The sequence below is a fragment of the Vespa velutina genome, chromosome 3, assembly GCF_912470025.1.
Source record: "Vespa velutina chromosome 3, iVesVel2.1, whole genome shotgun sequence".
Lineage (NCBI taxonomy): Eukaryota > Metazoa > Arthropoda > Insecta > Hymenoptera > Vespidae > Vespa > Vespa velutina.
The window spans coordinates 10,975,874-10,988,702 of NC_062190.1; the positions used below are offsets into that span (position 1 = coordinate 10,975,874).

The 12,829-nt window shown below is 25.7% G+C and overlaps 2 protein-coding genes across 9 annotated transcripts in view; both read right to left on the minus strand.

Moving 5' to 3' along the window:
• Positions 1-1,145: 1,145 nt before the first annotated feature.
• LOC124947868 (N-acetylglucosamine-1-phosphotransferase subunits alpha/beta) lies at positions 1,146-5,940 on the minus strand. 2 transcript variants are annotated; one of them, XM_047490587.1, is made up of 8 exons: positions 4,778-5,940; positions 3,897-4,318; positions 3,551-3,762; positions 3,383-3,468; positions 2,721-3,214; positions 2,467-2,638; positions 2,163-2,350; positions 1,146-2,063 (listed from the first exon to the last, which is right to left on the minus strand). In XM_047490587.1, exons 1-8 carry the CDS (start codon positions 4,928-4,930, stop codon positions 1,754-1,756), a joined length of 2,037 nt encoding a protein of 678 aa, XP_047346543.1. In that variant the 5' UTR covers positions 4,931-5,940; the 3' UTR covers positions 1,146-1,753. The 2 variants fall into 2 exon arrangements, with proteins under 2 accessions (XP_047346543.1, XP_047346542.1); XM_047490586.1 differs by having other exon boundaries at positions 2,721-3,468; positions 4,778-5,939.
• A 940-nt stretch (positions 5,941-6,880) lies between these two features.
• The window catches only part of LOC124947500 (putative fatty acyl-CoA reductase CG5065), a 33,238-nt gene continuing 27,289 nt past the window's right edge, over positions 6,881-12,829 (minus strand). For 6 of the 7 annotated variants that reach the window (XM_047489728.1, XM_047489729.1, XM_047489726.1 and 3 more), the window contains exons 2-8: positions 9,462-9,747; positions 8,953-9,269; positions 8,451-8,698; positions 8,121-8,307; positions 7,825-8,010; positions 7,430-7,690; positions 6,881-7,282 (exon numbers count right to left, since the gene is read on the minus strand). In XM_047489728.1, the coding sequence (XP_047345684.1) occupies positions 7,207-7,282; positions 7,430-7,690; positions 7,825-8,010; positions 8,121-8,307; positions 8,451-8,698; positions 8,953-9,269; positions 9,462-9,710 (1,524 nt within the window). In that variant the 5' untranslated portion in view covers positions 9,711-9,747 and the 3' untranslated portion in view covers positions 6,881-7,206. Of the gene's footprint in view, positions 7,283-7,429; positions 7,691-7,824; positions 8,011-8,120; positions 8,308-8,450; positions 8,699-8,952; positions 9,270-9,461; positions 9,748-11,364; positions 11,720-12,829 lie in introns of those variants that run through there. The other variant, XM_047489727.1, reaches the window with a different exon arrangement.

Below are 12,829 nucleotides of genomic sequence, written 5' to 3' on the forward strand. Positions count from 1 at the left end.
CATATGTGTTTTATATGTAAAATCGCAAATCTCATGATTTTTTTTTATAATTGCACAATGATATATATTGAGATTATTTCTTGTTAATATCACCAGTATTGTCTTCTTCGTTAGAATATGTTTTTTCATTTTGTTTTTTTTTAAGTACACAAAATTTGTTATTGACATACGTTTGTACATATACACTTTTATATATATATATATATATTCAGGATTTATTAGGTTTATTATTAATAAATATATTTTATTAACGATATCTCTCATGTACAATGAATTGATTAAATTTTAAATGAAATTTTCTGTGCAACATCATGTACCTGAATACACATAAAATGTTATCTAGATATAAATGACTAGTATCTCTTAATTTATTTAAAACATATATATATATATATATATATATATATATATATATATATATATATATATATATATGTATGTATGTATATAGAGAGACATAGATATGCAATTTTTATTTCTTAATGTACACGTTTGAGATTTATTTATTAAGTCATGAGCCATTTACTTTGATCATAATTATAATCGATCACCAATTAAATATACCACATATCTTATATTATATCTTTCTAGAATAAGAAGAAAAAAAAAGGAGAGAAAAAAAAACAAAAAAGAATCTATTTGTACAAATTAAAATTTGGTTTATCCTTTAAGTCTTTAGTTACTTCTGTGAAATATTAATGTGATCGCTTGAAAACTATAATAAGTTAAAAGATACGTTAATATCATGCGTAATATACCCTTCCTTAGACGTATAATGAATAAAAATTACGCTATTATAAAGTTAATCTATGTTGCGTTCATTCACGTTTTATATATGTATCACATATATAATTAACATATGTAATCACATTAACACATCTTCAATAACGCATTGCAAGTTATTAGATATGTTGATAAATATTTTCTATATAAGCGAAATATAATTAAATATTTAATTACACTATACCCAGAGAAAAGCTATAAACATTTTTGCATAACTATTCCTCGTTTCTTTTATCTATGAAAATTTGTTATTTACACAAGATCAACAATATCTATACATGTATATATATATATTTCTAAGAAGCAATATTTATATATATATATATATTTCTAGAAATATATATATATATATATATTTCTCTATCTATATTTCGTAAAAAGATAATTATTAATTTATCATATATGCATATGTATATATATATATATATCACAGTTAAGACGCTGTTACTTATTTTTAGAAAAAAATCTCTCAAAATCATGTGTATCACATATTTCCAACAATATATCATAATAATTTTATCTAATAACAATGTGTGGGTTTTTCTTTTCTTTTTTTTTTGTTTTTTTTTTTTTTTATATAAATTCGTTGTAAATATGTGCATATATAACTACTAATTGTTTACATTTAATAATGAAAAATGTCTATACGAGAATGATTTTATGATTGAATGATAAATTTGTTTACCAAACTCTCTCTCTCTCTCTCTCTCTCTCGCTCTCTCTTGTTCTTTCTCCCTCTCTCTCTCTCTCTTACTCTCTTTAATATGTAAATATCTTAAAAATAAAAAATTGCACATGGACATGTATAATAATAATATTTTCCTGAGTTAAAATGTGATTAATTCTTATGACTGAAGATACGACTTTCCTATAAATACACCGTCGAATTATATATATTTAACTGACTCTTCTTTCTTCATCTATTATTTAAATTATTTGTATAAATGATTTCATTGAAATATTATATTCATTATACAAGAAGAGTGGGCAGTGTGCGAATTCTAAAAATTCTTCGTATATGATAATATGATAAATGATATAGAGTAATGATCAATAACAAAATTATGAGTATCAATAATAAATTTCTTGTTCTTGTTCGGTTTGCACGCCATTCAATAAGTTCTTCACGATAAGAAAATCGATTACGGAATTGCGGAGGTAGTTCAAATGTACTTTTTAAAGGATACAAGGAACGATAAAAATCATTTAATAATGCTCGAACGATTTCATTTTCGGAATGACGTAAAGGATCCATATCATCGTTTAAACATATAAACTTTCTGTAATAAAAATTATGTATATATATATATATATATATATATATATATATATATATTATATAATAAATTATAATTTAAATTGAAAAGATTAAAACTTACTTTGGATCACGTCTAATCTCATCCAAAAGCTGTACAGTAAGAGACACGTTACTTGTTAACATTTCAAATATCTCATTTTTTCCAGCTTTTATAACTTCGTGCTTGTAACGTTTGGATTCGCCAAATCTTGCCTCAATTTTGGATGCGACCCAATCACAATTTGATATTAACTCTTTAGACACTACAGGCTATATATTAAAAAAAAAAGAAAAATAAAATAAAGAATAATAAATAAATAAATAAATAAACTGTAACATTCGTTTGAATATTTGTTAATGGATTTTACATCTTATTGTCCACTTACAAGGGTAGAATCCAAGTATCTTTCACCAGGTGGTGCCTTAACATTTTCCGTGAGTTTCAAATATTTCGAACAATTCGTGATAGAATTTTCAAATTCTACAACCAAATTATAATCTAATGGTAAAGGATATAATCTTGATAAAAGTGTTCGTATCTCTCTATCTGACCAAGTTCTAAAATCATATCATATATTATTGTATTATATTATTATAAGGTAATTATTTTAAATTATATAATAATATTAATATTTCTTACCCTGATTTATCAGTATCAAACTTATCAAATATATCTTCAACTGGTATATAAAGATTTTCATTCATTAAAAAGTAAAAATAAGAGAATGCAAATTGCATATCCTCTGCATTTCTCACTTTATGACTAGAAGTTTTTATAAAATCAGACTCAAACTTTCTTTGCATACTATTAACAATCCATTTGTCTATCAAATGAGGCATATGCGCTGGAACTTTTCTTCTATCGAAGCCATAAATTATATTATATATTTTATTAACATACAGCAAGGATTCTGCATACGTATCAAGCTGTCTCTTTTTATGTTTCCATTGATCACTATACTTCAATTTATTTGACTTTATACTGTTATTTCCTTGTACTAGATTAATGATATCATCATTGAGGTAGCGTTTAAATTGTATATGTAGTTTTGTATGATTAGAATTTCCAAATATACTTTCAGGTATGTCATTAGTGTCACTTAGTTTTATTGTTTTACTATTATCATTATATTCCTTGATATCAAAAAGTTTTGTAAGATTATTTGCAGATGAACTATAATTTTTGGAATTTAATGTTCTATGAGTCATTCCTACAGTATGTAACCATGCAACTGTAGTACTACTATTTCTTATTTCAGAATTATTAAATGACACAGTACTAGATTTATTTTTTTCACCTACAATCTGTAAATATTTATACGGATAATCACTTTCCTCCTCGAATGGCTCACTATCGGTGGATAATGAAGTAGAATTGCAATCTCCGCCTAAACAGTAAAGATATTATAATATATTTAGCGTATAAATTTAATTCTAAAAAAAAGAAAAATAAATTAAAAAGGAAATTACCATCAAATTCGCATAGAGTTGTATTACATGCAAGATCGCACGATCCATCTCCTACCCATGCCCATGGGCAAATATCGGAACAATCAGGAACCCACCATGCTAGATACACTTTCTGACCACCTGCTTGAGTTATAAAATCCTCTGGCCATACTTCTGCGCCAAGCATTACATCATCATTAAAATATAAAAACTTATCAGAGATACCGGGTATTCTAGAAATATGAAATCAATCATTTAAACATTTAATAAGACACACACACACATATATATATATATATATATATATATATATATATATATATATATATAGCAAAATGAAATGAATTAAACTTTAAACAATGTATACCTATGAATATGACTTTCAATAGCAGGACTAGAAAAAGTTGGTAAATGACTTTTGTCCAGAAAAATATCTTCATGAGTAATAAGAGTCATCCTAGGATTATCCATATCCAACCAACTTGGAATTTGCCCATTGGTGACAATGTAAACGTGTCTTATCCAAGGTGCATACATTTCTAATGATCTTAAAGAATATCTTAATTCATCTTTGTCGCTGAATCTCGAAGAAATTGTATTACTATCGGTAATAGGAATATGCTTTTGAAGACTTTTTATAAAATTTGGATCGGATCCATTCACCCAAGTATATACTACATCTATAGGTACATGTTGACATAATTTTTTTTGAAAAGATTTTCCTAATATATTATCATTAAAGGAATGAAAAACAGCTTCATATTTCTCTTTACTCCATGCCAACCAAACCTAAAAGAATATATATTTACAAATTTTTGAGTTTTGAAAAAAATCTTTTATATATATATATATATATATATATATATATATATATATAAAATGTGTGTGTGTATATATTTGTACAGATATGGATTTTCTATAAATGAAATGAAATGAAATTACTTCCATAACTTTTTTATAAGAATGACAAAAGATACAATTATTATTTAAGAAACAAAATGAAGGTTATAATTTTATGAATTTCCCTCCAAAATAAAGGAAAGTTTATAGGAAAGATAACGTTATAACGTAACAATAATTATTAACAATTAATTTATCAATTTTTATTAATAAATTCGAAAGAACAAATAGGGAGAAGAACAAAATCGAATAAATGAAAAAATAAATTAATAGAAATAAAAACAAAACGGAAAAATAATAGATAAATAAATAGACGAATTGCGAATATGATTGGTAGATCATTCTAACCTCTCCAAAATGTATAATACCGATGAATATGCACGTAAATGCTACTAGTATTACGAGGAGCGAATACTTATACGAAAGAATATCGTAACATCGTCGTTGTAATAATTTCCATGCGCTCATTATATTAAAAAATATTTTACACGTAGTTGACATAGCCGGTAAACGCGTTTGAGTCCATTAACCAGCAATTTACGGCTCTTTGGCCGTGATTCATGCAAATCCAATTGATTTAGTTGCAAACTTTATGTTAGTGGCTGCTTTTTATTGATGCACTTCTTCTGCATCAATTATATATTCTTCATACAACGTTAATTTGTTACTAATAACACTTTTGATATACTAATACAAAAACCTGAACACACGTTTAATAACCGCTTACCACCACCCACGGTGGTCTCACCACAGTAAAATACAGTCAGTTGAGAATCGTAATAAAGTTAGTCGCATGCAAAGCCGCTATATGATGATAATAATGATACTTGTGCGCATGTTTCAATTGTAAAACCACGTTGCAATATTATAAACGAATTAATTAATCTTTTTTTTTTCTTTTTTTGTTTCTTAAATTCGATTTGTATTTCTTATTTTTTTATAAAAATAAAACTAGAGCTATGAACATTGATGTAATTGTATGTTATTTTGAAAATTCTATCTAGTTTGTATTATGGCAGTTATTCAATCGGATAACGAACATTTTGAATGATTTTTTGTTAAGTATTTTCTTTTTTTTGTTATGCTTTTTTAATCGTCGATTATTTATTAATTAGTACATTTATTTGCGCACCTGAATACAGGCAACACTTCATATTTCATTGATAATGATGCTTATATGCATCGTCAATAATCATCAATAATTTTTTATCCTTATAATAGGCAATATGGTATTACGTATATGTATGACGGTGTTGTCATGCATAAGGTGTTATCGACGGAGTTTGAAGTATTACATATTTTCAGGCGCAATATTCAATTTTTCATATTATCATAGAAAAACTTCATTACCGTAAGGAACATAATGCTTTTGATATTTTCTGCTTGTTAATTCTAATCAATTTGTTATTACTATTAGAAATTCAAAAAAAAATTTATATAGAATTTCTCAAGACTCACGAGATATTGAAAATTAATTATCATTTTGTCATTTTTTCTAACGAATCAAAAACGAGCTCTAACAATGGTCCTTCGAATAGGATTTTGTTTTCGTGATTTCTTATTAATATTGAGACTTGATAACTAACGTATCAGCTGTTTCTTGTTTAGAAATAAATTCTCGAAATATTTTCTATATATATATATATATATATATATATATATACAAGAAATGTATGCGCATGTATCTATAAAAATATCTGTTCAAAGTTTTTATTTTGAGCTTAGACATGATAAATTCCTTCACTTCAATTTTTTCACGTAAAATTTTTGCATGACACTTTGAAAGAAATAAAACAATCCTTCAAGACGACTTTCTTCTTCTCTATTTTGAAATCTTGATATTGGATTTTATACGATGCACTACGTTCTGATAAGAAAAGTAAAAATGCACAATGGGATCGCAAATAGCTTGTAAAGTCACCTTCTATATATATACGTCAGTTTCAAAACTTTGCTAAAAGGAAATTATTTTCTTTTTTCAGTATTTTTTTTTCACTTCACAATTTGATATACGCTTTTATTTTTATCTTAATACATATTCATTTTCCTTGTGGTTCTCATTTTTAACTCAATTCATGTACATTCATATTTATAAATTGGTTCTTTCAATTTTTTTCTTTTTTTTTTTTTTTTTTTTTGTTCTATTTAAAAACTTGTTAATTTTATTTATAAACAATTAGATAAAATACAATTCAAATTCCGACATATTTAAAAGTATTTCAAATGTATTTATTTATCATCATATAATACAATTGAGTAATAGTGAAATACATTTGTAAATGTGAAATTTCTGATCGATTCTCATAAATTTATAATAAATACGATATGCATTAAAAGTATTAAAATCGAAATCAGAAATCGATGGTCCTTCGTTGATTCTCCTTGTCATTTTATATAATTCTATCTATAAGATCAAATTTGTACATTTTTGAGTGTTAAGCGTAATTGTTGTCCCTATAAAGAAGTATGTACATATCAACCAAGAAATCTGTGGACGTTGCATTTAGGATCAAGAAGAAATTTATTTATACTCTCAGCAGTCTCCTTATTCAATCTTTTTTTTTTTTTGTCAAATATTGCAATACAATCCATAATGCTTATGATAAATAAGTAAAATAATATGTTCATCATTAAAAAAAGAAGTTATGATAAGAAATCATTGATTTACTATCTATAGAAAAATGAATAATGATTTTGTTGGCCACGACAGTTTTCTTATAACATTTGATCAAACTTTCGTTTAAAGAAGACGAACATTGAAAATCTTTTAAATATCACTAACTAACATATTTTAATAATTTGTACAAAATTAAGATGCTCAAGACCTGAATCATTTTACGTAACCAGTATAGCCTGTAACATAGAAAAAATGAAAAATACAATCCGTCATATACAATATATATCGTGATCATTGAAAAATTATAAATAAAGGGAAACAAAAGGAAAGGGGGGAAAGAAGAAAAAACAAGAAAGAAAAAGATAGACATTGGCCAAACTCACTTGGATAATCGACTTCGTGCTTTGGTCAAAGAATCGGGATGATCCTTTAAAATATATTGTCTAATACCTAATGTATATTGACGCGTATACGCATCCCAATCTATATCCTTGAAGTCTACACGAAATCGGCTACAGTCATTCATAGTTTTTACATGTTTTATTAAATCCATCATATTATCTAAACCAAAATCCCATTCGTGTAAGGCGAAGAACGCACCGACTTTTGCGGCACGATCGATACGTTTCGACATATCCAACATGCTGCATATAAAAAAAAAAAAAAAGAGAAAGCACAACAAAATGTACATACACAATTTATCTTTATAAATTTAAAAAAAAAAAAAAAGAAAAGAAGAAAAAAAAAAAAAGAATATTTTTTCGTCAACAATACTTACGTAGGTTTACTACCCTGACACATTAATAATAAATCCACTAAGAACGCAGGTAAAAAGTGTAATATAACGACTATAATTTTATGAACTAATCTATTGGTTGTAATTCCGACATTAGGATACCACATAACATATTTCGATGGTGATTCTATAACATGTTTTCTTATATGTTTAGCGAATTCGCCCCAACTATAAAAAAAAAAAAAAATAATGTGTAAGAGAGATAAGATTGAACGTTTGAATACAAAGATTGAAATTATTTTTTCCAAAACTTTTGTTTCCTTTATTATTTAATTTACCTGATAGGATTGATGGTGCTACTTGCACAATTATAAACCTGTATTGAACCGTCACGATGTATTGTACTATGCCATGCCGCACATATCAATGTATCAACAACGTAATCGACCGGTACAACATCGATTTTTAACTTTCTATCGCCGTATATACTTCTAATGGTACCTCTACCGATTTCAGTAATAATACCTATAAAATAATGATATAATGACAGAAGACAGTATATTTCGTCGAGAACAACAATTGATATCGATCGTTGAAAAGATATATATATATATATATATATATATATTTTTTTTTTTTTTTTCTTTTTTTATATATAATCCTCATACCTGTAATACCATATAAATTATCTATCCATCCTGGAAGTGGTTCCTGATAAGCAGCACAAATTATACTAGGCCTAACTATGATGATCGGCAAGCCAATTCCTTTCTTCGACACAAGTTCTTCTGCAATACCCTTAGTGAGTGTATACGTATTTGGATGTTTTTCAAGTAATTTTTTTTCTAATACACTTAACGTTTCATCGTCAAGAATCTCGCACATATCCATGATGGCTTGCGCCGTTATTTCGGTTCTGTAACGTTTGAAAAAAGAAACAAAAAATAATAATAATAATAATAATAATAATAATAATAATAAAATGATCAACATTTATCTAGTCTGTATCGCTGCGTTGAAGGGGGAAAAAAAAAAAAAAAAAAAAAAAAAAAAAAAGAAGAAAGAAAGACAGAAAGAAAGAAAGAAAATGGAAAGAAAATAAAAAGAAAAGAAAATCATAATTAATTGTTTTCTTTGTTTTTATGTAGAATAAAAATATTAATTTCTTACTTATAAACGAGTTCCTTTACTTCGCGTTTATCGGCATTACTGTAAGCTGTACTGACATGAACAAGACTTTTAAGATGGTTCATGGATTTGCATAGATCCAATACTCGATCGGTCGCTCTTATGTTCAACATAACGGCTACTTTGAGGGGCTCATTAAAACGTACAGTGGCAGCACAATGGAAAACTATGTTTACATTTTGAGTTAGTGTCATTCTATCATCTACGCTCAAACCCAAATCAGGTTCACTCGCGTCTCCTCGTATTGGATAAACTTTGTTTATCACGCCAGGATGTTCGCAACGAATTTTATCGAAAATCTGAAAAAAGTAAATAAATTTAATTCTCAATTATATTTATATCTATCATGAATAATAATTATTCTTTGCATTATAAATTTTTCATTTGTTTTCATATATTTCATTCGTAATAAATTAAAATATACGATGAACATACAATATTATTATTTATATTGAAAAATGTATAACGCAAGACAAATACGTTTAACTCACCGAATTATCAACGAGCGTTTGAAATCTTTCTGTAACGGTTTGACCCTTTTTTGGACGGATCAGTATATAGATCGTGCTTAAACGAGGACACGATCGCAAAAGTTTTTCCAAGAGAGCTTTTCCAAGAAAACCGGTTGCTCCGGTTACGAATATCACTGAGTTAGCAAAGAAGGCCTCGATCGAAGTACCGTTAAGATTAGTATCATCATTGATACGCTCCAAATCTTTATACGCACTCGTTGTACCCATTTTGATGATGTCTCGAAAGACTCGTCCTTCCTTAATTCTTGAGAAAGAAAAAAAAAAAAAAAAAAAAAAAAGAAAAAAAAAAAAAGAAGAAAAAGAGAACAATAAGAAATATAACTATTTATTATAAGACACAAAAAAGATTAATAACAATTTCATACTGATATCGTAATTAATTATTTTTTATAAAATTTATATTGCCATTTATTTAACCTTCACTTTTTCCTTAATTATTTTCTCACGATTATATGAGATTATTATAGTTTTACCTATACTTTTCCCTAGACTTTTTTATTTATTTCTTCATAGAAAAAAAAAAAAAAAAAATACTAGCATATTCTTATATAATTTATATTCCAAAGAACGATGCGTCATGGTTGCTATACGATTCTAAAATATCGATCGATCTTAAAAAAATAAAGTTGTTTTATTAGCACTGTGTCAAAGCGCACGTCATCAAAGTGCATTCTATTTATATTTGAAAACTAAAAAAAAAAAAAAAAAAAAAAAAAGGAAAAGAAGTACGACCTTGTTAATGCTCTTCTTGTTACAATAATTTCAAATTCATTCGTATTCTCAAATAAATCACTCACTCTCTGTGTTCTCTTAAATTCAACCTACCTATAAACTTTTCTAGTTAATAAAAAAAAAAAAAAGAAAGAAAAAATAAAATGAGTATAAAGATTAAACGAATATTGAATAATCTAGAGAAGAAAAAAATCCTACGTTAATAACTGCTATTCATTTCATTAGAATAATTTATAATTTATGATATGTTGAAGAATGTAAATGCGAATAATTAAATATTTAGCTACGATAAAATATTATATTGGATTAAATTCATTATTTTTTTTATCTATAGATATTAGATTTATACATCGAATTACATATATATATATATATATATATATATATATATATATATATATATCAACATAAATTAATCAAAGGTACATTGACATTAAATCTAATAAATTAAATTCAATAGTCAAATTAGATCTAATGAATTAATTTTAATATTCTTTTTACAACTTTTTATATGGATTTTTTCCCCCTCCTCCCCATTTAATTCCTCTCTTATATATTAATATTATGATCTTTGATACGTATCATATGAAATATATGTTTTTAAGTAGAACGTAAAATAAATAATACAAATAATCGTTTTTATAAAATAATTTGACATAAACGTCGAAAGGATAGTTCGTTTGAATAGCATCGATCGGCATGGAACATTCTTCGTTGAATAAGTTCTCCTAACCTTGGTAGTTTAAATATTCATACGCTCGTGCGTGATCTAGAGAACTATATTAACATGTAAAGAAAATAAAAAATACTTTCCTACTTTTTTATGACTATTGTTGCAGAACAATAACAACTTTCTCATACATATATTATTATTATTATATATATATATATATATATATCATTTAGATTTATTAATAATATATATTTTATAATATATTGGGTCATCCCTAAAATTAAAGCGGTCTTTTATTTTTTATTTATTTTTTTTTCTTTTTTTTTTTTTTATAAAGTAAGTTTTAAAATAACGCAAAGAAGAAAATACATTCAATTTTTATCTATGATATTTTTTTATCAATATTACTTACAACTTGTTCTCATTATTATATTATTAAATTTTTGAATAACTTACAAATAAAAACGATAGAAGAAGATTTCAAGAGTGGCCTCCTTTTCGGAACGAATATACTAGATCTATCTTTAACCTTGGCTTATACTGATAGTACTTGGATCATAAATTTTATTTATTTTATTTATTGCTACTACAACCACTGTTATCTTAGGGAAACTTCTAAAACAAAATATGGTCAAATGTTTTCTGGACACTTCTTTGATGACATTTATTTTCTCACACTTAAATTCACGTGTGAAAATTAGCACACGACGTCAAATTACTTTGAAACAATTTTGCTAATTCTAATAAGGCATACGCATCTTACGAAATTGTAACGATAATTGTAAAAAATTGCATCATTTTGATCAATAAGAAAGAAATTACATTTACTTATGGGATAGCCTAATATATTAATATAAATTATTTATATTATTATTTTTAATTTTTATTAGAAAATATTCTTTCTATATATTATATGGTATATCATATATTAAATAACTACAATTTATACGACCTCCAATTATAATTTTTATAATAATTATAGATATCTGTCAAATGATATAATCGGAAAAGATGATAAAAGTTTACATACTGTACATTAATGGCCGTTCTTGGTACTACAAATATAGTTACATTCTTGCAAAATGTGAATGCATAATATTGCGAAAAAACAATTCAGAGAACGATGCTATATATTAGTTTCGACAATGTAGACGTGCGCATGAAAAGCATGCCAGAAAATAATCGATGTTGCTATACATGATAAATATCGAGCTTTGCCGGCCTTTCCATAACCTATATTTCATATTTATCTATCTATCATATATACAATGTGTCCATGGCTCACATTATGTTAATCAATGTCGAAAACAAATTTTTTTGTTGATCTATACATATCTATAAAAAATTAAAATGCGATTACGTAAATGATAATTTATTGCCAATTCTAAAAACAATTTCCTTTATTGATTATATAAATAGATCGATTTTTAAACAGCCGAAACAAATTGTACAAACAAGTCTGATACTATCAGACATAAAAAATATGAGCTATATATGCAAGTAGATAAAATAAGATATGTCAAAAAATTAATCATGAGAAATCCATTCGTAAAGATTTCAAGAATCACATATTTTAAGTTATATATATATATATATATATATATATATATATATATATATATATATATATATATATATATATCATAATATATCATTTGAATTGATATGATCCAAATTTAAACAAAAATATCGCGCTCATATTTTAGTGTTGTTTTTTTTCACGTGATAATTGAATAAGTTAATGAAAAAGAAAAAAACATTTGTAAGATACAATTTTCATAAATTTTGTGTCACGAACGTATTATAAAAATCACCATTCCATATATATATATATAAGCTTAATGTATATATATATATTAAGCTTAATGTATAAATTCTAATCTGATAAATTAATATTTCATAAGAGAGAGAGAGAGAGAGA